The sequence below is a fragment of the Aquarana catesbeiana genome, linkage group LG10, assembly GCF_042186555.1.
Source record: "Aquarana catesbeiana isolate 2022-GZ linkage group LG10, ASM4218655v1, whole genome shotgun sequence".
Classification (NCBI taxonomy): Eukaryota; Metazoa; Chordata; class Amphibia; order Anura; family Ranidae; genus Aquarana; species Aquarana catesbeiana.
The window spans coordinates 10,845,474-10,872,267 of NC_133333.1; the positions used below are offsets into that span (position 1 = coordinate 10,845,474).

A 26,794-nucleotide genomic window follows, 5' to 3' on the forward strand; every position below is an offset into this window, starting at 1 on the left:
TTTCTCCTGTTTACAGTAATTGGTTCCAGTTCAGGAAGGAGAAAAAGAAGAGACCTACCCCAGACCCAGTACACAAAGGACAAGCTCAGCGCCATCTTTTCCTGATATTTCTTTAATGAACGGAGTAAGAAAATAGAAATCTGAATAAATAGAAGAGAATTCAACATATAAATGATAAATAAGATTTAGTAATAAGAGGAAGTCGGTCATCGGGGATGTGACTGGTTTTCACTGTTCTCACCCTCCAGCTCCGCCATTCGTAAATCCACTTCCCTGTATAGAAACATAAACAGATTTTAGTGACCACAATACACCGCCACTTTCACACCTCACTGCTCTGTCTAATCCAATTTTAATAAAGTTTTATTGAAAGCTTTTAAAATGACAAAAAAAAAGCGGTGCATCAAAAGAGGACTAAGCTATCTGGTCCTGCACCCTCACCCAGCCGCAAGATCTTCTGCGAGGAGGGGTGGATCCATGCCAAGTTGTGTCCCTATGTAGATCACGGATTTGTGAGGGTCTCATGGTATGTATCATGTATGTTATGTTCGATTCATGAAGCTCATACATGTTCAAACGTTTGCATTGACTCCTTGGGGATTGCAGCCATTTTCTTGTCCACTAGGAACCAAGTCATCTTTTGTTAAACTTGGGTTTTCTCAGAACCTGAATCACCTGCTGGTGGCACTGTGGTTCCCAGAGCAGAAGGTTGTGGCTCTGGTGTCCACCAGCAGGCAGGGTACACGGTATAGGTACAAGGCAAAAAAGATCAGGAGCAGGGTCAGGATAAATGGCAAGCAGAGCAAAACACTGAAGCAAAAGGTACTGATAGAGGAGGGAATAAATACCCTCCCAGCAGCCAGCATCAGGTGAAGACTGAGTACTGGGATCTGCTGGCTGCTGGGAGGGTATTTAGTCCCTCCTATGTCATTACCTCTGGCTTCAGTGTTTTGCCCGGCTTGCCAGAGACTGCTCGCCATTTATCCAGACCCTGCTCCTGATAATGCTTTTGCCTTGTACCTAAACTCTCCTGCATGGTACCTGCTCCCCCTTGTTCCTGATCCCAGTTTTTGTTTCCCCCCCATTCCCATCTGCTCCCTGCACCTCCAGCTTTCTCCTGCTTTTCTGTGTTCCCCATTTTTGCATATATTTTATATAGTTTATTTGCTAGTTAGGCATTTGGTTTGGGTTTATTCAAATCTTCAAGATTGCTGTGTTTTTGATTTGCTGTTTGGGTGGATTTTCATTTCACTGTAAAGAAATCTTACTTTAACCACTTTAGTACCGCATTATAGCCAAAAGACGGCTACAGCACAGCACTATTGTTTCTCGGAGGGTGTCCATAGATGTCTTCCTAGAACCCCGCCCCTTTTTATGCCCCCCCCCCCCTTCACCACACATCAGATGCGCTCTGTGACCTTCGGACACTGCTAATCACAGATCGGGGTAAAGGCCCAATCACAGCAGCCCTTTACCATGTGATCAGCTGTCACATCCAATCACATCCACATCCAATGTGTAAGAGTGTCTGGAGACCGGCATTGTGTTATCCACTATATGTCATTTTAGCTTTGGATAGGGAAAGGAAGGCGTTAGAACCTCTGGCATGTTTTTATGGCCATTTGTGTTCCGTTTTGAAGATTTTTACTTTCCCCCTGACAGAACAAAAAGAGAAAATTCACCAATTCTTGTTTATTCGATGGGTGCCAGACAAACGAGAAAGTGAAAAATCCCTCCCAGTCTCTGTTAGCTCTGACATACTTATCACACAGAAGCTTCATTCACAAGTAAAACTTCAGCCGGCAGGAGGGGCAGCGTGCAACTTTTTAATACTGTTATTCTCAGATACAATTAGAGTATTGAAAAAAAAATAAAACAAATTACATTTTTGTGCATTTGACAGTCTGTAATAGAAATATAGAGAACTTTATGAGAAGTGTACCAAACAAAGGGCAAGGATTTTTAAAAAATATATTGGATTAATAAACATCTATCGGTAAAATAATTAATGGTATCGTTACCTGAGTCTAAATCGAAGAGACTGTCTCTGTTCCCGCAAAACTTGAAGCAAAGGATCATCCCTGAACTCTGTGCCATCTGAATCTGAAATAAATTATGAGGATTGGGAATGATGTTTCCTATTGGTGTACTAAAAATCTGTAAAGCACTGATACCTTGTGCTTCAATAATGTTACTATAGTAACTAAACCCATAGTATAGTATCACTAAACCCACATCATAAAAAGTGATCAATAAATGGTGTATTACATGCAGCTCATACTCACTATACTCAGGACCTGAATCACCTGCTGGTGGCACTGTGGTTCCCATAGCGGAAGGCTGTGGTTCCGGTCTCCACCAGCAGGCAGGCAGCAGGGTACAGGGTATAGGTGCAAGCCAAAAGCGAGATTAGGAGCAGCGGCAGGATAAATGGCAAGCAGTATCTGGTGAGCAGGGCAAAACACTGAAGCGGGAGATTCTGATAGAGAAGGGACTAAATTCCCACCCAGCAGCCAGCATCAGGTGAAGACTGATTACTGGGATCTACTAGCTGCTGGGAGGGTATTTAGTCCCTCCTCTATCAGAACCTCCCGCTTCAGTGTTTTCCCCTGCTCGCCACTCAGTCACTATGAGATTCATTTTCTGTATTCTGCAAAGACCTGGTTGATCCTGCTGCTCTCCATCTCCCCCCTTCTGTCCATGTCCCCCAATGCAGTTGGGGATTTTGCAGAGCAGTGTTGGCAGCTCTTCACATTCTCAGTTTCCAGCGAGTTTCTATGCAGAGAATTTTCCCCCTATCACATCTGAGCAGCCCATGTGACTATAGAGTCACACATGTGGGCGTATACACAATGACAGCCCACTACCTCCCTCCTCCTCCATGCCCGCTAACCAGCTAAACACAATGGGGATGGGATATTACTTGTAGATTAAAGGAGGCTTCACCTCCCTCTTATTCTAAGACACAGGCTGGAGGGGCGTGACACAGCCTGTGATTGGCAGAAATCCGCCCACATCAGGTTATGTTATTGCCAAAAAATAATAAAGATTTGATTTCAAATATATATTTGTATGACAATTTAAAACAGTTTATTGATATTATTTATTTTTACTCTGTATTCCAAAGGCTGTTTTTTTATTTGGAACATGTGACCAGCAGCAGAGGACTAGAAGCTCCTCCTGCTTCTGTTTCCCTGCAGACAGGCTGGGAGAGAGCCGGGTCATGTGACAGCTGGATATCGATAAGGAAAAAAAGTATTAGGATGTACTTTTTATTCAAATAATTACAGTGCCATCATCCACATACAGAAATAGAAGGGATAATGTAAATTAAACAGTGTGTGTGTGTTTAGTATCACTTTAAAAAGGAGACGTGCGTTCAAAGCTTTTTTTTGGCCATTCTTCTCATGTAGGTCACAGGAGTGCAATTAGTTCTGCACTTTTGTGACCCAGATTCAGTTAATAGGGGGGATAAAGCCCGCTGTCAGCTAACGTCACAAAGCCGGTCCAGACTCTGCAGGGATCCCAACAATAATGTCGGGAACCATCCAGATGCCTGACCAGCAGCTGGCTCAGCCTCTCAGTGCACCACAGAGCCTGAGCCAGCCGCTCCTGCCCCCCTGCACAGCCTGGCACTCCAGTGAGGGCTGGAGGGGTAGAGCAAAGAGCGGTGACTGACAGTCACCACTCTCTGCTCAGAGAGTTGATCGCTCAGTTCTCTGTGTTGAGCCAGCAGGGGGCATCTGCAACATCGATGAGTATGCATTTTTGTTTGTTTTTTTTTGTATCTTACGTTTTTCTTTTCATCAATTAAAGCGGAGTTCCAGCCACCTGTGGAAAAAAATAAAAAAGTTAGCAGCTACAAAAATTGTAGCTGCTGACTTTAAAAAAAAAAAAAAAAAAAAAAAAAAAAAACAGTCACTCTCACCCGCTGCCTTTGATCCCTGGCGACAGCATCTTCATTATGGGTACCCGGCTGTGACAGCTTGCGACTTCACAGCCAGGTGCCTACAGCGCATGCGCAAGTCGTGCTGCGCATCGTGAGTGGTGGATGCAGTCTTCTGGGACCTGTCAGTGTCCCAGAAGACTGCGGGGGGGGGGGGGGGGGGGGGGAGTAAAACTTTCGTTTCCGAGTGCAAAGAAAGTGGGAAGCAGGTACCTGTCATTATCAAGTACCTGCTCCCCTCCCGCTCCTCAAAAAAAGCCAATTGGAGGAGCGGGGGGGACGGAACTTCCCCTTTTGGGTGGAGCTAATATTTGTTTATCATCACAAAACCCCCATACCTTCTGCCTCCTCCAGAAGATGAGCAGCGATTTCTATAGGCTGCAGTTCCTCCCTCTGTTCCGCAGGGGGCGCGGTGGCTCTCTTTTTGGGCTTCAGCTTTGGAGATTGCAGAGGAGAGAAGAGTCGCTCAGATATCACCTGATGACGTATACAGGAAACAAAAAAGAGGAATGGGTGACCGATTACAGGAAGTGGAACACCCCAGCCTCAGACATTGGAGATCATGATAATGAGGTATCAGGTCCAGGAAAAGGTTATAAAAAAACAAAAAGAAAAAAAAAAAAAAAAAAACACAACCACGCCACAACACATTCACATGAAGATTTCCTCTCATTTCCAATCCAAACTTATTTTAAAGTCATTGGTGCTAAAAGTAATTGTCCTTCTATGTGCTCAGCAGTTCTTTCATTACTATATTCTTACTAGCAAGCCTACTTGTTCCCGTCATTTCCCTCTACTTCCCTATTCAGAGTGGTCATGCTATTCCAGCCAAACCTTCCATTTTCTGTACTGCCACTCTCACTACATGTTAAGTTTTCCTCCAGGACAAAGCCATGCTTTGCTCGAAGTACGAGTGTTATATGAAAGAACAAATGCCTAGCATCCCTTTAGATGTGCATGCTCCTCCCTTGCTGGGCACGGGTTATTGCAGACATTAGCTGTGCCATCTGTTCCAGAAGCACATCTGATAGAATGTAAACAAACAACTGATCAGCAAATTGCACAGCTAAAGTCTGCAGCACCCAATAGGCAGGAGGAAGGAGCATGCACATCCAAAGGGACATCAGGGACCAAAAAAGATTATTTTTCTATTTTTTTGAATGCACAACGCTTGTTTACGAAAAAAAAATGTTACTTTCCCAGGCTGGGAATGTAACTGTCACCAAACTGTCAGACCATCAAATGGCTGGTGTCATAAACTGATCACATGTGCGGAATCATGGCAGTTTTAGATTAAACAGAGGCCAAGATGGCTGAAAACGATAGGAGGGTTTAGTTCCGCTTTAAATCGATGGGTTTAGTTCCCACACTGCCCCTCCCTGAAATCACACAGCAGCCGAACAATTCACCGTTCCGGGTGCTCTGCATTGCTGACTGGTTAGAGGGCAGTGTGGTGCACAATTCAGTGCACTGCAGCCCTTTTTAAGAATTTTTTTGAACTAACTTTATCGAACGTGTACAAAATGTACACTTCATACACTGCAATGGTCGGGCGGCACGATGCGCTATGCTGCATTGCAGTGTGAATGGGACACATAAGAAACAACTGTTTCTTGTGTGTCCCTGTGGTGAGAGACGTTTTACACTGCAATAAAACATCTGTCACCGCACATGGTGTAAATTGGCCCTTAACCACTTCCGGACCGCCTCACGCCGATATACGTAACTTTGACGGGGAATATCGTTGTTATGGCAGCAGCTAGCTGCCATAACCCCGATATCCTCGTGTTCGGTCAGCGGTCCGGTTTCTGATAAGAGTGGTCTCTGTGGCGGATTCGCCGCGAGATCACTTTTATTGGCCGCGGGAGATGGCCCCCCCCCCCTCCTGCGGCGCTCCGGTGCCCTCCGCCAGTTACCGGATCCGGCGGCACCGGCGGAGGCGATCGGATCTTCTCCCTGGTCGGGCATGGAGACGAGTGAGGGGGAAGATGACCATAACAATGCAGGGCGCAAGCGACGTCAAAACATCACTTCCGCCCACAGCTCTTAAAGAGCCTTTTTTTTTTTTTTTTTTAAATGACACATTTTTTTTTCATTGCATTTAAGTGTAAATTTGAGATCTGAGGTCTCATATTTAGGAGGACCTGTCATGCTTTTTTTCTATGACAAGAGATGTGAAAAAGTGACACAATTTTTTTTTTTAAAAAAACAGTGTAAAAAAAAAATTTAAATTAATAAGCAAAAAAAAATTTTTTTTAAAAACGCGCCCCGTCCCGCCGAGCTCACGTGCAGAAGCGAACGCATACGTCAGTAGCGCCCGCAGATGAAAACGGTGTTCAAACCACACATGTGAGGTATCGTTGCGATCGGTAAAGCAAGAGCAATAATTCCAGCCCTAGACCTCCTCTGTAACTCAAAACATGCAACCTGTAGAACTTTTTAAACGCCGCCTATGGAGATTTTTAAGGGTAAAAGTTTGTCGCCATTCCACGAGCGGGCGCAATTTTGAAGCGTGACATGTTGGGTATCAGTTTACTCGGCGTAACATCATCTTTCACAATATAAAAAAAAATTGGGGTAACTTTACTGCTGTCTTATTTTTTAATTCAAAAAAAGTGTATTTTTTCCAAAAAAAAAGTGCGCTTGTAAGACCGCTGCGCAAATACGGTGTGACAGAAAGTATTGCAACGACCGCCATTTTATTCTGTAGGGTGTTAGAAAAGAAATGTATAATGTTTGGGGGTTCTAAGTAACTGTTTTTAACTTGTAAACAACAAATTGCAAAAAGAGGCTCGGTCCTTAAATGGTTAATACTCATATGTAGTATGTCGTTCCAATTGTGTGCATACACCTACACCCCATGGGGTAAATAATCAAATACGTATCCTTTGTGAAATGCAACAGTTGGATTAAAAAAGGAAAAAAAAAAAAAAAAAAAAAAAAGAAAAAAAACACAACACGCTGTGTGGCAAAGTCAAAGGTATGTACAACCAATGCCAGTAACAAGCATTGGATGACACCCATAGGACATCTCACCTGATCCATGGCTTGGTGAACTGGTGATGAAGGAGGAGCTCTGCTTTTATCTGATGGTCTCTTGCTCTTCTCTCCTTTCGATTTGACTGTTTTCTCCTCCAGCCTCTTCTGAGATCTTCTATGGGGCAGCCGCTCACGTACCGCCTTCTGCTCCTCTGCGGGCTGTATTAGGTGTCCGGTCTCAGCTGGCGGGGGGGAGGCTGCAGGCATGGCTGCTGGTCTTACCGCTCCCCTCTCTGGTTTTCGTTGTGTACAAGGAGGAGCCGGCCGCTGGCTGTGGACGCAGGGCAGGATGTCACATTGAAGATGCAGGTGTGGCGGGACGGTGCCAGAGATGGAATGGGGAGCTACATGTGGACTGGCCAGTGGGACGTGATTGTAACAGGCGGCGGGAGTTTGGATATGCGCTGCGAGGTGCGAGCTCTCGGCTGTCACTGGGGGGGGAACCTGGACAACTTTCTCAGAGGATTCAGCTGTCAGAAAAACCTAAAATAAAAATGATATATATATTATCTAACTACAGCAAAGAGCAGTATAACCTGCAGCAAACCATGAGACATCCTCCTTCAGATTCAATCGGTCCTAACAGACTGTGCAGACTATATAGCCAACTTAAAGTTGAACACAAATGAATGCAGCTCTGTAAACATTAACACATTAAATACATTTTTTTACCTACTGGGCACCTTCACCCCCTTCCCGCCCAGGCCAATTTTCAGCTTTCAGCGCTGTCATGCAACGCTGTACCCAAACAAAGTTTTTATAATTTTTTTGACACATCTAGAGGTTTATTTTGGTGGTATTTAATCACCACTGGAGTTTTTTTATTCTTTGATAAATAAACAAAAAAAGACCAAAAATATTAAAAAAAAAAAAAAAGTTTCTTAGTTACTGTTATAAAATTTTGTAAATAAGTAATTTTTCTCCTTCACTGATCACCGATAAGGGCGGATGAGGTTGCACCGATGGGCGCGGATGAGGCTCCACCGATGGGCGCGGATGAGGCTCCACCGATGGGCGCAGATGAGGCTCCACCGATGGGCGCAGATGAGGCTCCACCGATGGGCGCAGATGAGGCTCCACCGATGGGCGCAGATGAGGCTCCACCGATGGGCGCGGATGAGGCTGCACCGATGGGCGCGGATGAGGCTGCACCGATGGGCGCGGATGAGGCTGCACCGATGGGCGCGGATGAGGCTGCACCGATGGGCGCGGATGAGGCTGCACCGATGGGCGCGGATGAGGCTGCACCGATGGGCGCGGATGAGGCTCCACCGATGGGCGCAGATGAGGCTCCACCGATGGGCGCAGATGAGGCTCCACCGATGGGCGCAGATGAGGCTCCACCGATGGGCGCAGATGAGGCTCCACCGATGGGCGCAGATGAGGCTCCACCGATGGGCGCAGATGAGGCTCCACCGATGGGCGCAGATGAGGCTCCACCGATGGGCGCAGATGAGGCTCCACCGATGGGCGCAGATGAGGCTCCACCGATGGGCGCAGATGAGGCTCCACCGATGGGCGCAGATGAGGCTCCACCGATGGGCGCAGATGAGGCTCCTCCGATGGGCGCAGATGAGGCTCCTCCGATGGGCGCAGATGAGGCTCCTCCGATGGGCGCAGATGAGGCTCCACCGATGGGCGCAGACGAGGCTGCACCGATGAGCACTGAAAGGCAGCACTGATAATCAGGGCACTGATTGTCAGTACAGATGTCCCCACTGAGGAATGCCGCTTACCGGCTCTCCTTACATGAATTCAGTGTGAGGAGAGGAGTGCCAATGACCGGATTGGACACAGCTGATCACATGGTAAAGAGCCTACATAATAGGCTCTTTACTGTGATCACCACCGATCGCCATGCACCCCGGGGCACACATGCACAGCAACAATGGGAGGACATCATATGACATCCTCCTAGAACAAGAGTGCTCCCGCTCGCCTGTCGTTTCACTATACGGCGGGCGGGAAGCAGTTCATAAAAACAGTGCAAATACCTGAAACTGACCTGGTATCAGCATTTTGCAATCCCTGTAAAGTGAAGCTCAGACATGGAGAGGGAGAAGCAGCACAAGCAGCCAGTGCAGTGGGCTGCAGTGCTCATGTGCCAACAGGCAGCATGCTGATAGGAAGCGAGAGCAAACTGACATAAAGATGAGCTCCTCATGTTGCTGCTGCTCCTTTTTTCTATCTAGTCACAGGCTGGGGGCGGGACATGACACCTGCCCACTGGGGTTGGGGCTGGAGGTGGCTCCTCCTTCTATAGCCCCTGGGTGAGAGATGAGCTCAGGCTGCTGAGCTTTGCTCAGGTTGGGCATCCCAAAGTGGCACCAGGGGCAGAGCGCACAAAGCTATTGCTGCAAATTTGCTATGCGTGGACAGGCGGAAGGAGCCAGGAGAGGGGACCGGACAAGTGTTGAGAGGACCAGACAAGTGTTGAGAGGACCAGACAAGTGTTGAGAGGGACGGACAAGTGTTGAGAGGGACGGACAAGTGTTGAGAGGGACGGACAAGTGTTGAGAGGGACGGACAAGTGTTGAGAGGGACGGACAAGTGTTGAGAGGGACGGACAAGTGTTGAGAGGGACGGACAAGTGTTGAGAGGGACGGACAAGTGTTGAGAGGGACGGACAAGTGTTGAGAGGGACGGACAAGTGTTGAGAGGGACGGACAAGTGTTGAGAGGGACGGACAAGTGTTGAGAGGGACGGACAAGTGTTGAGAGGGACGGACAAGTGTTGAGAGGGACGGACAAGTGTTGAGAGGGACGGACAAGTGTTGAGAGGGACGGACAAGTGTTGAGAGGGACGGACAAGTGTTGAGAGGGACGGACAAGTGTTGAGAGGGACGGACAAGTGTTGAGAGGGACGGACAAGTGTTGAGAGGGACGGACAAGTGTTGAGAGGGACGGACAAGTGTTGAGAGGGACGGACAAGTGTTGAGAGGGACGGACAAGTGTTGAGAGGGACGGACAAGTGTTGAGAGGGACGGACAAGTGTTGAGAGGGACGGACAAGTGTTGAGAGGGACGGACAAGTGTTGAGAGGGACGGACAAGTGTTGAGAGGGACGGACAAGTGTTGAGAGGGACGGACAAGTGTTGAGAGGGACGGACAAGTGTTGAGAGGGACGGACAAGTGTTGAGAGGGACGGACAAGTGTTGAGAGGGACGGACAAGTGTTGAGAGGGACGGACAAGTGTTGAGAGGGACGGACAAGTGTTGAGAGGGACGGACAAGTGTTGAGAGGGACGGACAAGTGTTGAGAGGGACGGACAAGTGTTGAGAGGGACGGACAGGTGTTGAGAGGGACGGACAGGTGTTGAGAGGGACGGACAAGTGTTGAGAGGGACGGACAAGTGTTGAGAGGGACGGACAAGTGTTGAGAGGGACGGACAAGTGTTGAGAGGGACGGACAAGTGTTGAGAGGGACGGACAAGTGTTGAGAGGGACGGACAAGTGTTGAGAGAGACGGACAAGTGTTGAGAGAGACGGACAAGTGTTGAGAGGGACGGACAAGTGTTGAGAGGGACGGACAAGTGTTGAGAGGGACGGACAAGTGTTGAGAGGACCGGACAAGTGTTGAGAGGGCCGGACAAGTGTTGAGAGGGACGGACAAGTGTTGAGAGGGACGGACAAGTGTTGAGAGGGACGGACAAGTGTTGAGAGGACCGGACAAGTGTTGAGAGGACCAGACAAGTGTTGAGAGGACCGGACAAGTGTTGAGAGGACCGGACAAGTGTTGAGAGGGACGGACAAGTGTTGAGAGGGCCGGACAAGTGTTGAGAGGGACGGACAAGTGTTGAGAGGACCGGACAAGTGTTGAGAGGGACGGACAAGTGTTGAGAGGGCCGGACAAGTGTTGAGAGGGCCGGACAAGTGTTGAGAGGGACGGACAAGTGTTGAGAGGACCGGACAAGTGTTGAGAGGACCGGACAAGTGTTGAGAGGACCGGACAAGTGTTGAGAGGGACGGACAAGTGTTGAGAGGGACGGACAAGTGTTGAGAGGGACGGACAAGTGTTGAGAGGGCCAGACAAGTGTTGAGAGGGACGGACAAGTGTTGAGAGGGCCGGACAAGTGTTGAGAGGGACGGACAAGTGTTGAGAGGGCCAGACAAGTGTTGAGAGGGCCCTGTCATGTAGGCTGTGCCACCTTGTGGTGGCTTTTCTTAGGCAGCACTTTTTCTGTTACCCCAATCTGGTGTTCAGATGAGCTATTATATACCTGCTTGGGGATCCGGACGGGTGGAGAAGGGGAGCGTTTGCGCGTGCTCAGGGGCAGAGTTCCTTCTCGGGCCTGCTCCATCTTTCTACGTAGTCGCCACTGGTATAAAATATCCTCCTCGGGAGGTACGGCAGTATGGCTCCTCACAGGCGGGATAGGTAAGGTGACAGGCACTCGTGGAACAGGTACAACAGGAGCTGTAAGAGGAAGTCGGAAGATTCATGAATATCATTTATAACATGGACTGAGCTATGTTATACTGTCATGTATTTGGATCTTTCATTACCTCTGTCCAGTGAAGACGATCGGATCCCGCTGACATCGCTCACGGATGATGGAGATGATCCCACCCCTTCTGAGCTCACAAGACCCTCGGAACTAAGGGACGACTCACTTGCCAGAGAAACAGAAAGTAATCACTCTGGGCTCCAAAGGGCCAGCAGGTTTACATAGTTATAATGATTAGTGCACAACAATCGATCGATACTCAGTTTTCATTATCTTTCTAAAGCCAATAATCTGATTGGTTACTGCGGGGCTCATGTATGATGTCACTTCCGGGTCTCCGTTGACAGTTATCCCGCCCATCTAGGATGGGAAAGAATGTAATGCAGTGCACTGTGCTGTGCATTACATTCAGCGGAGCACAGGGGAGACATTGGGGGGGTCCTTTAGACCCCCGGATGTTTCATTAAAGAGAACCTGTCACCAAAAAACGTTAAAAAAGAGGAGCTCTTGGCTCCTTCAGAAAAAATACTGTAGCTGATGACCTAATAATCAGGGCACTTCCCTGTCCAGGAATTCAGCTTTGACACCACCCGATCCGATTTTTCAATCGGGTGCTGCTGCCGCCATTTTGACTGAGGGAAATCAGTAGTGAAGCTTTGCGGCTTCACAGCCGGTTTCCTGCTGCGCTTTGTGAATGGGCCGGATGCAGGGAGAGGGGGGATGGGGGGGGGGGGGGGTGAACTGAGCCATAAGTGGGAGTGGGCACCAGTGAAAAACAGGTACCTGCTCCCCCCTCCCCCCAAAGGTGCGAGTTAAAAAAAAATCTGGCTCCTAACTTATTTTTAGTTGGCTTCCAGATTCAAAGCAAATGTGTCAAACCCTGGGCTACTGAAGGTGAAAATATTCAAGAAATAGAAAAATACGCTTTTCTATCCATCGGGTATCTTGAAATGTTTAATTGAACCCTATGGCGGCGCTCACCTGTGGACTATAAGCTTTCTCGCTCGCTCCTGCAGACGAATAATATCCACATCCTCGGGACATACTTTGGAGTCATTCAGGGACCCCTCCTTTAAGAGAACAGAAGAAGAACAAAAAAAAAGTCACTGTTAAGATCAAGAAGCTGATCTGCTGAGAGAATTAAAAGTAGAATTCCAGCATAGACCTAACGAACGTTCCTTCCACCCTCCTAACCCCTATAAGGACTAACCTGTGTCAGAAAGATGTATATACTTAGCTATTTTCAGCCCGCTCTAGTCTGGTCCCTTAATCACATGTCAGCCAGCGGCAGCTGCAGAGGAGAGGAGACAGCGCTCTAGTCTGGTCCCTTGATCACATGTCAGCCAGCGGCAGCTGCAGAGGAGAGGAGACAGAGCTCTAGTCTGGTCCCTTGGTCACATGTCAGCCAGCGGCAGCTGCAGAGGAGAGGAGACAGAGCTCTAGTCTGGTCCCTTGGTCACATGTCAGCCAGCGGCAGCTGCAGAGGGGAGGAGAAGAGACAGCACTCTAGTCTGGTCCCTTGGTCACATGTCAGCCAGCGGCAGCTGCAGAGGAGAGGAGACAGTGCTCTAGTCTGGTCCCTTAATCACATGTCAGCCAGCGGCAGCTGCAGAGGAGAGGAGACAGCGCTTGACAGCGGATGGTAAAGCCTGGAGCGTTGACATCAACCATAGACCCCTATAGCCCATCCAATGTCAGAGCTCCCTCCTCTCCCCTGCAGCCATCACTGACTGACACAGGGAAGCCAGATCACATGACCAGACTGGAGCGGGCTGAACATAGGTAAGTATACAAATCTTTCTTACACAGGTAAGTTAGCACAGGTATTAGGAGGGGGAGGAGACAGTTTTAAAGTGGTTCTAAAGATGAAAGGTTTGTTACCTTAATGCCTTAGAGCAGTGGTCTCCAAACTGTGGCCCTTTGCTTGCCTTTATTTGGCCTTTGGGGGAAAAAAATCGATTTAAATCTTGAATCGAGTTGAGAGGTCAAATCGATTCAAAACTTAAGCAAATCAATTTTTAAAATTTTTTTTTTTCACCGCGGCGGTCCTGAGGAGCTGCGGCCAGGACTTTTTAGGGGAGGCCGCAGCTTCGGCCTAGTCCTCGAGGTCGGACGCGTGGACTAGGCCGAAGCCGCGGCCTCCCCTAAAAAACTCCTGCCCGCAGCTCCTCAGGACCAGCGCGGTGTCCAAAAAAAACCCAAAAAACTCGATTCGAATCATGAATCGAGTTTTTTTTAAGAAAATCACAGCCCTACCCTTGGGGTACTTTTCCTCCTACTAATGCAAGACACTATTCCTCCCACTGACACCAACAATGGGGTATAATTCCTATTACTGATATCAACAAAGGGGGACTATTTCTCCCATTTACATTAATGATGGGGCACTATTCCTCCCACTGACACCAATGATGGGGCACTATTCTTCCCACTGACACCAATGATGGGGCACTATTCCTCCCACTGACACCAATGATGGGGCACTATTCCTCCCACTGACGGGGCACTATTCCTCCCACTGACACCAATGATGGGGCACTATTCCTTCCACTGACACCAAAGATATTGGCTCACAAGCTAGTAAGCCAATGAGGAGAGAACAGGGGGGGTGGGGCCTATCCGCACTCTGTGTGTAAATGGACACACACTCCTGGCTTCCTTATGGGGGCACTTGGCGGGGGGAGGAGCCAGGGCTGCCGGCGGGAGACACCAGAAGAAAAGGATCGGGGATGCTCTGTGCAAAACCATTACACAGAGCAGGTAAGTATAACATGTTTGTTATTTATTTTTATTTTTTTTAATCCTTTCCTTTAGAATGACTTGAAGGCTTGTGAGGTATAGGCTGGAATATTGAACAAAAGCCAATATAACAATCTTTGCATTCACAGACCCGGCCAGCAGAGGTCTATGGCTCAGCATTTCACAGCTAAATTAAAACTATGAAAATACCAACCTGGAGGAGCAAAAAAAAAAAAAAAAAAAAAAACACACACACACACACACAACAATACGGCCATGTATTCCCACCAGGGGGATTGTGATTTGTGTGCAGTTATCTCTCACTACAGAATTAGAATGTAACATTTAAAGCAGAACAAAGAATTACCGCCAGAGGAGGAGTCATATCCAAACTTTGAGGAGAAAACCCGAGAGCAGCCGAAATTCCTGCAAGAAAAAGAATCACATGAAAATTTCTGTGATTGAATTTACATTTACTACTTTAATGCCGGCAGAACCAAATGAACAAATAAACAACAATACAGGGTGCACCTAGGGGACCCCCATCTAAGGAGACAGAGTGTACCGATCAGGGGGCCCCATCTGTGTATACAGAGTGTACCTAGGATCAGGGGGGCTCCCATCTATGTATACAGAGTGTACCTAGGATCAGGGGGGCTCCCATCTATGTATACAGAGTGTACCTAGGATCAGGGGGCTCCCATCTATGTATACAGAGTGTACCTAGGATCAGGGGGCTCCCATCTATGTATACAGAGTGTACCTAGGATCAGGGGGCTCCCATCTATGTATACAGAGTGTACCTAGGATCAGGGGGGCTCCCATCTATGTATACAGAGTGTACCTAGGATCAGGGGGGCTCCCATCTATGTATACAGAGTGTACCTAGGATCAGGGGGGCTCCCATCTATGTATACAGAGTGTACCTAGGATCAGGGGGCTCCCATCTATGTATACAGAGTGTACCTAGGATCAGGGGGCTCCCATCTATGTATACAGAGTGTACCTAGGATCAGGGGGCTCCCATCTATGTATACAGAGTGTACCCAGGATCAGGGGGGCTCCCATCTGTGTATACAGGGCGCACCCAGGATCGGGGGGCTCCCATCTGTGTATACAGGGCGCACCCAGGATCGGGGGGCTCCCATCTGTGTATACAGGGCGCACCCAGGATCGGGGGGCTCCCATCTGTGTATACAGGGCACACGCAGGATCAGGGGGCTCCCATCTGTGTATACAGGGCACACCCAGGATCGGGGGGCTCCCATCTGTGTATACAGGGCACACGCAGGATCTGGGGGCTCCCATCTGTGTATACAGGGCACACGCAGGATCAGGGGGCTCCCATCTGTGTATACAGGGCACACCCAGGATCGGGGGGCTCCCATCTGTGTATACAGGGCACACGCAGGATCGGGGGGCTCCCATCTGTGTATACAGGGCACACCCAGGATCGGGGGGCTTCCATCTGTGTATACAGGGCACACCCAGGATCAGGGGGCTTCCATCTGTGTATACAGGGCGCACCCAGGATCGGGGGGGCTCCCATCCGTGTATACAGGGCACACGCAGGATCAGGGGGCTCCCATCTGTGTATACAGGGCACACGCAGGATCAGGGGGCTCCCATCTGTGTATACAGGGCACACCCAGGATCAGGGGGCTTCCATCTGTGTATACAGGGCGCACCCAGGATCAGGGGGCTCCCATCTGTGTATACAGGGCGCACCCAGGATCGGGGCTCCCATCTGTGTATACAGGGCACACCCAGGATCAGGGGGCTCCCATCTGTGTATACAGAGTGTACCTAGGATCAGGGGGGCTTCCATCTGTGTATACAGGGCTCACCCAGGATCAGGGGGCTTCCATCTGTGTATACAGGGCACACCCAGGATCAGGGGGCTTCCATCTGTGTATACAGGGCACACCCAGGATCAGGGGGCTTCCATCTGTGTATACAGGGCACACCCAGGATCAGGGGGCTTCCATCTGTGTATACAGGGCACACCCAGGATCGGGGGGGCTCCCATCCGTGTATACAGGGCACACCCAGGATCAGGGGGCTTCCATCTGTGTATACAGGGCACACCCAGGATCGGGGGGCCCTTATCTGTGTATACAGGGCGCACCCAGGATCAGGGGGCTCCCATCTGTGTATACAGGGCACACTCAGGATCAGGGGGCTCCCATCTGTGTATACAGGGCACACCCAGGATCAGGGGGCCCTTATCTGTGTATACAGGGCACACTCAGGATCAGGGGGCTCCCATCTGTGTATACAGGGCGCACCCAGGATCGGGGGGCCCTTATCTGTGTATATAGGCTGCACCCAGGATCAGGGGACAACCATCTAAATAAACAGAGCGCACCTAGAAATCACACCAAGGAGTGGGGTCCCTATCTGTGTATACAGGACGCACCCAGAATCAGGGGACTCCCATCTAAGTATACAGATTGTACCTAGGATCGGGGGGCCCCTATCTTTGTATACAGGGCACACCTAGGATAGGGAAGAAGGGGGGCCCTATTTGTCTGTACAGAGCACACTATGGACCGGGGGGGAAATCCCATCTGTGTATACAGAGTACCCCAAGGACCAGGGCCCCCCTTCTGTGTATAAAGAGCGCACCCAGGATCAGGGCCCCCCAGGTACATATAAGGCTTTTAGCTGAACAGTAAGAGGTGCTATGTTCTCTGAAGAGCAATTCATGTTCAGATCGCTCCTCAGAGAGCATTAGATAGGCAGTGAGGAGGCCCGGTATCTCTTCAGTCCCTTCTTTTACCCCCTGAGTACCAGACGACAGTGCTGTGACCACGCACATTGTTTGCTGTTGCAGTGGGGCACCATTCATTTGAATGAGATATGCTCAATGGGCATTGCCCCTTGCTGAGCGCCACAAGAGGTATAATTCCTGCCGCCGCTACAAAGCAAAGTATTACCACCATGGCATGTATACACCCATGGCCACTGCAGGAGCAGTTAAGGAGTGGTAAAAACACAGCTCAACTGTGGATTTTTTTTTCTGCCCCCTCTTATGGCAAGTGTAAATGAGGCCAAAAATGTGGGCCAGCTTCTCCCGCTCCCCGCTCTAGAAGATACATTTTGAACCTGTGCCAAGGGGGTTGCTGTAAAGTCCCAGTATGTAAGTGTCACCTGAGCCTGGCCGGAACCTCTGAGCGTCCGGACTGTCAGGTGAGGTCTGCAGCCACCAGAATTCCTTCATAGCGGACTGAGGGGGAGAACGTTCCAGGCGGCTGGCGGGGCGTCCAGTTCGAAACCTCGCCATGTACCTGTAAGAATGGACATCATAAAATCTGTGAGATGGTGTGACCATGGAGGAAACAGGCGCAACCACAAGAAGGAACACAAGGGGGCGCCAGCGAAGGGCAGCATCAATGGATCAATTACCATCATTAAAAGCCAAATCTAAAATCAAAAGAGCTGATCTGCATTTATATTTCTGTAAGTTTGCATTTGGCTTAAGGACCAGGCCTTTCCTGGCACTTTTTGTTTACAACAGTATTTTTTGCTAGACAATTACTTAGAGCCCCCAACACACACACATAAAAAAAAATTATCAGAATATTATATATATTTATATATATATATATATATATATATATATATATATATATATATATATATATATATATATATATATATATATATATATATATATAATCATTTTTTTTAATGAAAGACCCTAGAGAACAAAATGGCGACCATTGCAATTTTGGTATTTGCACAGCAGTTTTTCAAATGCAATTTAAAAAAAAAAAAAAAAAAAAAAAAAAAAAAGACATTTTGATTAATTTTTATGCAAAAAAAAAAAAAAAACAAAACAATATATAACCCAATATTTTGGTCAGATTTGAAAGATGATATTATGTCGAGTAAATAGATACCCAACATGTCTTGCTTTAAAGCTGTGCACGCTTGTGGAATGGCGACAACCTATGAACTACTTTAAAAATGTTCACAGTTTACCAGTTTAGCGTTAGAGGAGGTCTAGCACTAGAATTATTGCTCTCGCTCTAACGATCGCGGCGATACCTCACATGTGTGGGGCGAACAAGGTTTATATATGTATGCATTCGCTTCTGTGCGTGAGCCTGGAGGGATGAGGGTGCTTTAAATTTTCATTTTTTTCTTTTTTTACACTGTCCCTTTAATTTTTTTTTGTCTTATCACTTTTAAAATACAGGGGTTATGGCTGATATACATAGATACATAGTAGGTGAGGTTGAAAAAAGACCATCAAGTCCAACCTATGTGTGTGATTATATGTCAGTATTACATTGTATATCCCTGTATGTTGTGGTCATTCAGGTGCTTATCTAATAGTTTCTATCGATGCCCCCCCCTGCTGAGACCACCGCCTGTGGAAGGGAATTCCACATCCTTGCCGCTCTTACAGTAAAGAACCCTCTACGTAGTTTAAGGTTAAACTTCTTTTCTTCTAATTTTAATGAGTGGCCACGAGTCTTGTTAAACTCCCTTCAGCAAAAAAAGTTTTCTCCCTATTGTGGGGTCACCAGTACAGGATTTGTAAATTGAAATCATATCCCCTCTCAAGCGTCTCTTCTCCAGAGAGAATAAGTTCAGAGCTCCCAACCTTTCCTCATAACTAAGATCCTCCAGACCCTTTATTAGCTTTGTTGCCCTTCTTTGTACTCGCTCCATTTCCAGTACATCCTTCCTGAGGACTGGTGCCCAGAACTGGACAGCATACTCCAGGTGCAGCCGGACCAGAGTCTTGTAGAGCGGGAGAATTATTTTATCTCTGGAGTTGATCCCTTTTTAATGCCAATATTCTGTTTGCTTTGTTAGCAGCAGGTTGGCATTGCTGAGCCTATCATCTACTAGGACCCCCAGGTCCTTTTCCATCCTAGATTCCCCCAGAGGTTCTCCCCCCAGTGTATAGATTGCATTCATATTTTTGCCACCCAAATGCATTATTTTACATTTTTCTACCTCATTTGCCATGTAGTCGCCCCTCCCCCATTCATTCATTTGTTCAGGTCTTTTTGCAAGGTTTCCACATCCTGCGGAGAAGTTATTGTCCTGCTTAGCTTAGTATCGTCTGCAAATACAGAGACTGAACTGTTTATCCCATCCTCCAGGTCGTTTATGAACAAATTAAATAGGATTGGTCCCAGCACAGAACCCTGGGGAACCCCACTACCCACCCCTGACCATTCTGAGTACTCCCCATTTATCACCACCCTCTGAACTCGCCCTTGTAGCCAGTTTTCAATCCATGTACTCACCCTATGGTCCATGCCAACGCACCTTATTTTGTACAGTAAACGTTTATGGGGAACTGTGTCAAATGCTTTTGCAAAATCCAGATACACCACGTCTACGGGCCTTCCTTTATCTAGATGGCAACTCACCTCCTCATAGAAGGTTAATAGATTGGTTTGGCAAGAACGATTCTTCATGAATCCATGCTGATTACTGCTAATGATATCGTTCTTATTACTAAAATCTTGTATATAGTCCCTTATCATCCCCTCCAAGAGTTTACATACTATTGATGTTAGGCTAACTGGTCTGTAATTCCCAGGGATGTGTTTTGGGCCCTTTTTAAATATTGGTGCTACATTGGCTTTTCTCCAATCAGCTGGTACCATTCCAGTCAGTAAACTGTCAGTAAAAATTAGGAACAACGGTCTGGTAATTACTTGACTGAGTTCTTTACTTGCCACCCAGGCCAATTCTGACATTTCTCTCCTACATGTAAAAATCATCATTTTTTTGCTAAAAAATTACATAGAAACCCAAAACATTATATATGGTTTTTTTTTCAGAGACCCTAGAGAATAAAATGGCGGTCGTTGCAACTTTTTATCTCGCACGGTATTTGCGCAGCAATTTTTCAAACGTGTTTTTTTTGGGAAAAAAACTGTTTCATGCTTTAAAAAAAAAAACAAAAAACAGTAAAGTTAGCCCAATTGTTTTGCATTATGTGAAAGATGATGTTACGCCGAGTAAATAGATACCAAACATGTCACGCTTCAAAACTGCACATGGCAAAATGGTGCCAAACTCCGGTACTTAAAAATCCCCATAGGCGACACTTTAAAGCTTATCTGAGCCTATCACAGTCCTCCTTGGGAATGTCAGGAGGGTACAAGACCCGGATCTCGGCGCAGACCTCATTACCTGGCTATGACTGAATCCTCATTGGTTGGCTCAGCAGATCCTCTCTGTATTCCGGCTCCCATCCTGTCCTGTTCTGGAGTCTTATTGCTCCCCTCGGAGGACGGCCAGGACTCATCGAAGGGCCCGGAAGAGTCCGAGTCTGGGAGGACAAACCTCTGTGATCCCGCCATGAAGTGGAGGTCAGGAGGACTCAGAGATTCGGAGAGGTGATGAGGAAGACGGACTGGACTGAGAACCTGGAAGGAAACGTTCTGAATAAATTCCAGGCCAGAGGAAAATAAATATTTACAAGAGAAATTATTTCAACCCCCCCCCCCCACCAGGAGAGAACACAGAGCCTGTAAAGGGGGTTCCTTTCCATCTGATTGGATATTATGTACGATACACATCGCCCATCTGCTATTCTCTCCTGAAGGACGGAACCATCCTTGTTCTGGCATCAGCCAGGTCACCATCCTTGTCCTGGACTGAGCTGATACAGTCATGTAAATCCCGGTGTCTGGGCAATTACTGGCTGTGTTCACAAATGTCTGACACAGATCAGCCCCTGCTGCAGCATCCCATCCTTTGACTTACTACAAAGTTACAATGTACAGTCTGATCACTGGGGGAGGAAAGACTGAGAACATTCTTCCTCCTACCTGCTGCAAAGTTACATCGTATAGTCTGATCACTGGGGGAGGGGAGACTGAGGAAAGGCTTCCTCCTCCTTCTATAAAGTTACAATGTACAGCCTGATCGCTGGGAGAGGGGAGCCTAAAGAAATGAGACAAGGTTACAACGTACAGTCTGATCACTGAGGGAGAAGGGACTGAGGAAATGCTTCCTCCTGCCTGCAGCAGACTGATGACATCATCTCAGTGGAGGCAACGTCACAAAGGTATCACGTCATCCTGTAGGGTCAGTAAGTTGCACTCACCGTTTGTTTCTGCTCCTTAGAAAGTATTTGGGGCTGAGATGGACGATAGTGAGTTCTGCCGCTCACCGGGGGAGGGAAGGGATTCCCCTGATTGGAGAATACCGCCACACTGCAAATATAGAGAGAGGAGAGAAGGACATGATAGGCCGGCGATGTACAATCCAGAGATACACAGGAAGACCTCTCACTGACCAATCATCCATAACTCCACCCAACCATCACCGGAGCCCTCCCATGTATTCAAGTATCACAGGCTCCTCCCATGTACTCAAGTATCACAGGCTCCTCCCATGTACATAAGTATCACAGGCTCCTCCCATGTACATAAGTATCACAGGCTCCTCCCATGTACACAAGTATCACAGACTCCTCCCCTGTACATAAGTATCACAGGCTCCTCCCATGTACACAAGTATCACAGACTCCTCCCATGTACACAAGTATCACAGGCTCCTCCCATGTACATAAGTATCACAGACTCCTCCCATGTACACAAGTATCACAGGCTCCTCCCATGTACACAAGTATCACAGACTCCTCCCATGTACACAAATATCACAGGCTCCTCCCATGTATACAAGTATCACAGCCTTTGCCATGACACTCAGAATTGAGCTCAGGTGCCTCCTGTCTCCACTGATCATCCTTCAGATGTTTCTACAACTTGATTGGAGTCCACCTGTGGTAAATTCAGGTGATTGGACATGATTTGGAAAGGCACACACCTGTCTATAGAAGGTCCCACAGGTAACAGTGCATGTCAGAGCACAAACCAAGCTATGAAGTCCAAGGAATTGTCTGTAGACCTCCGAGACAGGATTGTATGGAGGCACAGATCTGGCCTCTCTACCATACAGGCCTGATTGGTGGAGTGCTGCAGAGATAGTTGTTCTTCTGGAAGGTTCTCCTCTCTCCACAGAGAAAACGCTGGAGCTCTCTCAGAGTGACCATCGGGTTCTTGGTCACCTCCCTGACTAAGGCCCTTCCTCCCCGATCGCTCAGTTTGGCCGGGCGGCCCAATTCTAGGAAGAGTCCTGGTGGTTCCAAACTTCTTTCATTTATGGATGATGGAGGCCACTGTGCTCATTGGGACCTTCAATGCTGCAGACACTTTTCTGTACCCTTCCCCAGATCTGTGCCTCCATACAATCCTGTCTCGGAGGTCTACAGACAATTCCTTGGACCTCATGGCTTGGTTTGTGCTCTGACATGCACTGTTACCTGTGGGACCTTCTATAGACAGGTGTGTGCCTTTCCAAATCACGTCCAATCAACTGAATTTACCATAGGTGGACTCCAATCAAGTTGTAGAAACATCTGAAGGATGATCCGTGGAAACAGGATGGACCTGAGCTCAATTCTCAGTGTCATGGTAAAGGCTGTGATACTTATGTACATGGGAGGAGCCTGTGATACTTATGTACATGGGAGGAGCCTGTGATACTTATGTACATGGGAGGAGCCTGTGATACTTATGTACATGGGAGGAGCCTGTGATACTTATGTACATGGGAGGAGCCTGTGATACTTATGTACATGGGAGGAGCCTGTGATACTTATGTACATGGGAGGAGCCTGTGATACTTATGTACATCCATTTTGGAATAAGGCTGTAACATAAAATGTGGAGAAAGCGAAGCACTGTGAATACTTTCCAGATGCACCGTACCTGCTCTGTGTAATGGTTTTGCACAGAGCAGCCCCCATTGGTGTGGTAAATTGCTTACAGAACCCGGGCACACATGAACTGTATGCAGCCTTGGCCGAGTTCATGCAACTTTTAATTCACAGGCTGTGAACAGCTGCACAACCCCTCCCCCTCCTCGGAGTGATGATAGAATTCCAGCACATACAACATTCATCCAAACAAAGTGACAAGGTAAAGCGTCTCTCCTTCATGAATAGATGAGGATTAGAATCCATCAGACAATGTGGAGGAAACACATCCAGCCTGGAAAATGTCGTATCGATGACTGCTGCCCGCAGCGCCGTGCCATGAATTATACAGGAGGGGAGACTCGGGTTCCAGTATAACCACAGAGTGCGCTTTCTTCTCACAGACACAGGGGGGCGCCAAGGAGGAGAAGGAGGAGGAAGGATAAAAGACAGGAGACGCCCACAATACAGACAGGAAAGGGAATCTGTCCATCTACACATCAGTGACAGGTTCTCTTCATAGAACAACCATAAAATTTCATTCTAATTTCTTCATTGATTTAGGCCAATATGTATTCTGCTACAGGATTTTGGTAAAAAAAAAAATCACAATAATTGTATAATGATTGGTTTGCGCAAAAGTTATCGCCTCTTCAAACTATGGGATATATCCTGGATTTTTTATTATTTTATACTAGTAATGGTGGAGATCAGCGACTTATAGCGGGGCTGCGATATTGCGGCGGACAGTCTGATACTTTTTTTGGGGGGACCAGTGACACCAATACAGTGATCAGTGCTAAAAATATGCACTGTCACTGTACTAATGACACTGGCTGGGAAGGGGTTACATCAGGGGCGATTAAAGGGTTAAAGGGGTTGTAAAACCTCGGGGTTTTTCACCTTAAAGCGGAGTTCCGCTTAAAAAAGAAACTTGAAACTTTGGCTTTTAATAATTGGACACTTACCTGTCCCAGGGTCCAGCAATGGGAGGAATCGAAGCCCCGCTCCTCTCCCCCTCCCCTCGGAGGCGCCGGCACTGTAACTGCTGGGCACCTACTGAGCATGCGCGAGCCGCGTAATCATCTGGGACCTGTCGCCGGATGATTGCCGAGAGGAAGGGGGGGGGGGGGGAGGTGAACTTCCCCCAGCGTCGAGGGTGCGCCAGAAGGAAGTGGGGGCTGGAACCCTCTGAAAAGAGGGTATTTGCCCTCCCCCCCAAAAAATGACATGTGGCATGTCAGGGGGTCACCTTCTCTTAAAGCGGAAGTTCCATTATATTTTTTTGGTGGAACTCTGCTTTAATACATTCTATGCATTAGGGCAGTGATGGCGAACCTTGGCACCCCAGATGTTTTGGAACTACATTTCCCACGATAATCCACTACATTGAAGATTGCATGAGCATCATGGGAAATGTAGTTCCAAAACATCTGGGGTGCCAAGGTTCGCCATCACTGCATTAGGGTGAAAAACCTTCTTTAGTGCAGAAGCCCCCCTGTGACAGACCCTAGCCAGGACAGAGGCTTTTGGAGGGGACTGAATGCCGGCCTCTTGCCTACCGATTATGGGCCCTGGCATTTGGGGAACGGTGCTCGTTGTGAGCTGTATGCCTGAGGTCCTTTGAGGTGGCGTTACTTTAGATTCAGGTCCATGTCCCCCCCAAGACACACAGACTCTGGGGACCCTGGATATGCTATTGTGATGGGAGTCACTAATAGGGGTACAAGGTGAATGAGAACCCCACTATGATCTGTGCTAGTCAGACTCAATGCTGTATATATGTATATATAATGTGTTCTGTCTCATTATGTTGTGTACTATTTGCTGTGATGGTTGGGGTGTGACTGTATTCTATTGTCCATTGTGTCTGTCTGCCTTAACTATTATGGATGTCTAAGTGTCTTGCTGTGAGGAAGAGGGAGGGGGGATTCCTCCAGCAGCCCCCCCTGTTAAGACTGTTTACTGATGAGAAGTTAAACACACCTGACCTGTGTGTCCATTGTCATTGGACAGTTTAACCCGCCCTGTTTTCCAAGGGTGGGGGAAGTGTTTTGAAGTGGGATCTGTATAACATGTGTTTGAATAAAGATTAATTTCCTGCTTGAACCTCAACACAGACCCTTGTCTTGTACTTGGGGGGAGAATTATTTGTATGGGTTCCTTGTTCAGCTGATGAAAGTGTTTGGTAGCTGCCTTTGTGTTTGGGTATGGAATGTCCTAAACGACTTTAACCCCTTTCATACTCGAAGTGTTGTTACATCGCCTCCCCTTCTACTTACCTGAGCCCGATCGTTCCAGTGATGGAGATGAGCACAGCAGCTCCGGCCACTGTCTCGGGTCCTCATTGGACAGATTGAAAATCAATCCAATCCAGTGACCGGGGGGGGGGGGGGGGGGGGGGAAGTCCTGCTTTCTGTGTCAATGGATGCAGCAGCAGAACTTTGGAACGCACCTGCATGAGTGTCCTTGGTCTAGACCTTGACCTAACTCCAGGCCTTGAGCCTGACCCTAGTCCTTAAACTGGAGTCCCACCCAAAGTGGAGCCTCCACTTAATTGTACCTGTTCCCACTCCTGGGAGACAATGTCCCGGCACCATATCCTGGAAGTTTTGCCCCCCCTCCTTCTTCCGCCACCAGGCCAATTAGAAAGCGCAGCACGCTTCGCGCATGTGCAGTAGGGAACCAAATGTGAAGCTGAAAGGCTTTACTGCCGGGTTTCCTTACTACGAATGGCGGCAGCAGCTGAGAGCCAATCCGAAGATCGGCTGGGGTGCCGACATCGTGGGATAGATGGACAGGTAAGTGTCCTAATATTAAAAGTGAGCAGCTGCAGTATTTGTATTTTTTCATGGGGGCCCGGAACTCCTCTTTAACCCTAGTTCTTAACCTTAACCCTAGTCCTTAACCTTAACCCTAGTCCTTAACCCTAGTCCCTAACCCAAACCCTAGTCCTTAACCCTAGTCCTTAACCCTAACCCTAGATCTTAACCCTAACCCTAGTCCTTAACCCTAGTCCTTAACCCTAGTCCTTAACCCTAACCTTTAACCCTAGACCTTAACCCTAACCCTAGACCTTAACCCTAGACCTTAACCCTAACCCTAGTCCTTAACCCTAAATCTTAACCCTAGTCCTTAACCCTAGACCTTAACCCTAACCCTAGACCTTAACCCTAACCCTAGTCCTTAACCCTAGTCCTTAACCTAACCCTAGACCTTAACCCTAGACCTTAATCCTAACCCTAGACCTTAACCCTAACCCTAGATCTTAACCCTAGTCCTTAACCCTAACCCTAGACCTTAACCCTAGTCCTTAACCCTAACCCTAGATCTTAACCCTAATCCTTAACCCTAGTCGTTAACCCTAGTCCCTTAACCCTAACCCTAGCCCTTAACCCTAGACCTTAACCCTAACCTAGTCCTTAACTCTAACCCTAGTCCTTAACCCTTGACCTTAAACCTAGTCCTTGACCTTAACCCTAGTCCTTGACTTTAACTACTTTGATGCTACTTGAGTGCCAGAGAGTGTCCCGTGGGAAAGCGGGTCTCCAAGGAGGCGCGCTGCTGGGGGACCCCAGAAGAAGAGGATCGGGGCCACTCTGTGCAAGGAGGTAAGTATGATATGTTTATTTATTTTTTAAACAAACCTTTAACACCCCTTTAAATGTGTGCCTAGCCAGTGTTTATGTGTGAGGTGTTCGGGGCTTTTACTAAGGGAAGTGCTTTGCAAAGAAACAAAAACCGCCACATCCCCGCTGACAGGGCGGAGCTTCGTCTTGTTTACATATGTAGAGCCCCGCCCAGCCTCTCCTCCCGATGATCGGCCGTCATCCATTGTCTGGTGTCCGCTGATCAGCTTCTGACGTGACCAATCACAGCAGA

At 47.9% G+C, this 26,794-nt stretch overlaps 1 protein-coding gene across 3 annotated transcripts in view; it reads right to left on the reverse strand.

Annotated features, from left to right (window-relative positions):
- Window positions 1–96: 96 nt before the first annotated feature.
- PROSER3 (proline and serine rich 3) overlaps window positions 97–26,794 on the reverse strand; it is a 28,484-nt gene continuing 1,786 nt past the window's right edge. For 2 of the 3 annotated variants that reach the window (XM_073601609.1, XM_073601610.1), the window contains exons 3-14: window positions 21,257–21,365; window positions 20,338–20,573; window positions 17,323–17,459; window positions 14,537–14,595; window positions 12,412–12,500; window positions 11,489–11,595; window positions 11,203–11,399; window positions 6,983–7,468; window positions 4,285–4,423; window positions 3,794–3,831; window positions 2,022–2,103; window positions 97–273 (exon numbers count right to left, since the gene is read on the reverse strand). In XM_073601609.1, the coding sequence (XP_073457710.1) occupies window positions 161–273; window positions 2,022–2,103; window positions 3,794–3,831; window positions 4,285–4,423; window positions 6,983–7,468; window positions 11,203–11,399; window positions 11,489–11,595; window positions 12,412–12,500; window positions 14,537–14,595; window positions 17,323–17,459; window positions 20,338–20,573; window positions 21,257–21,365 (1,792 nt within the window). In that variant the 3' untranslated portion in view covers window positions 97–160. The remainder of the gene's footprint in view (window positions 274–2,021; window positions 2,104–3,793; window positions 3,832–4,284; window positions 4,424–6,982; window positions 7,469–11,202; window positions 11,400–11,488; window positions 11,596–12,411; window positions 12,501–14,536; window positions 14,596–17,322; window positions 17,460–20,337; window positions 20,574–21,256; window positions 21,366–26,794) is intronic. The other variant, XM_073601611.1, reaches the window with a different exon arrangement.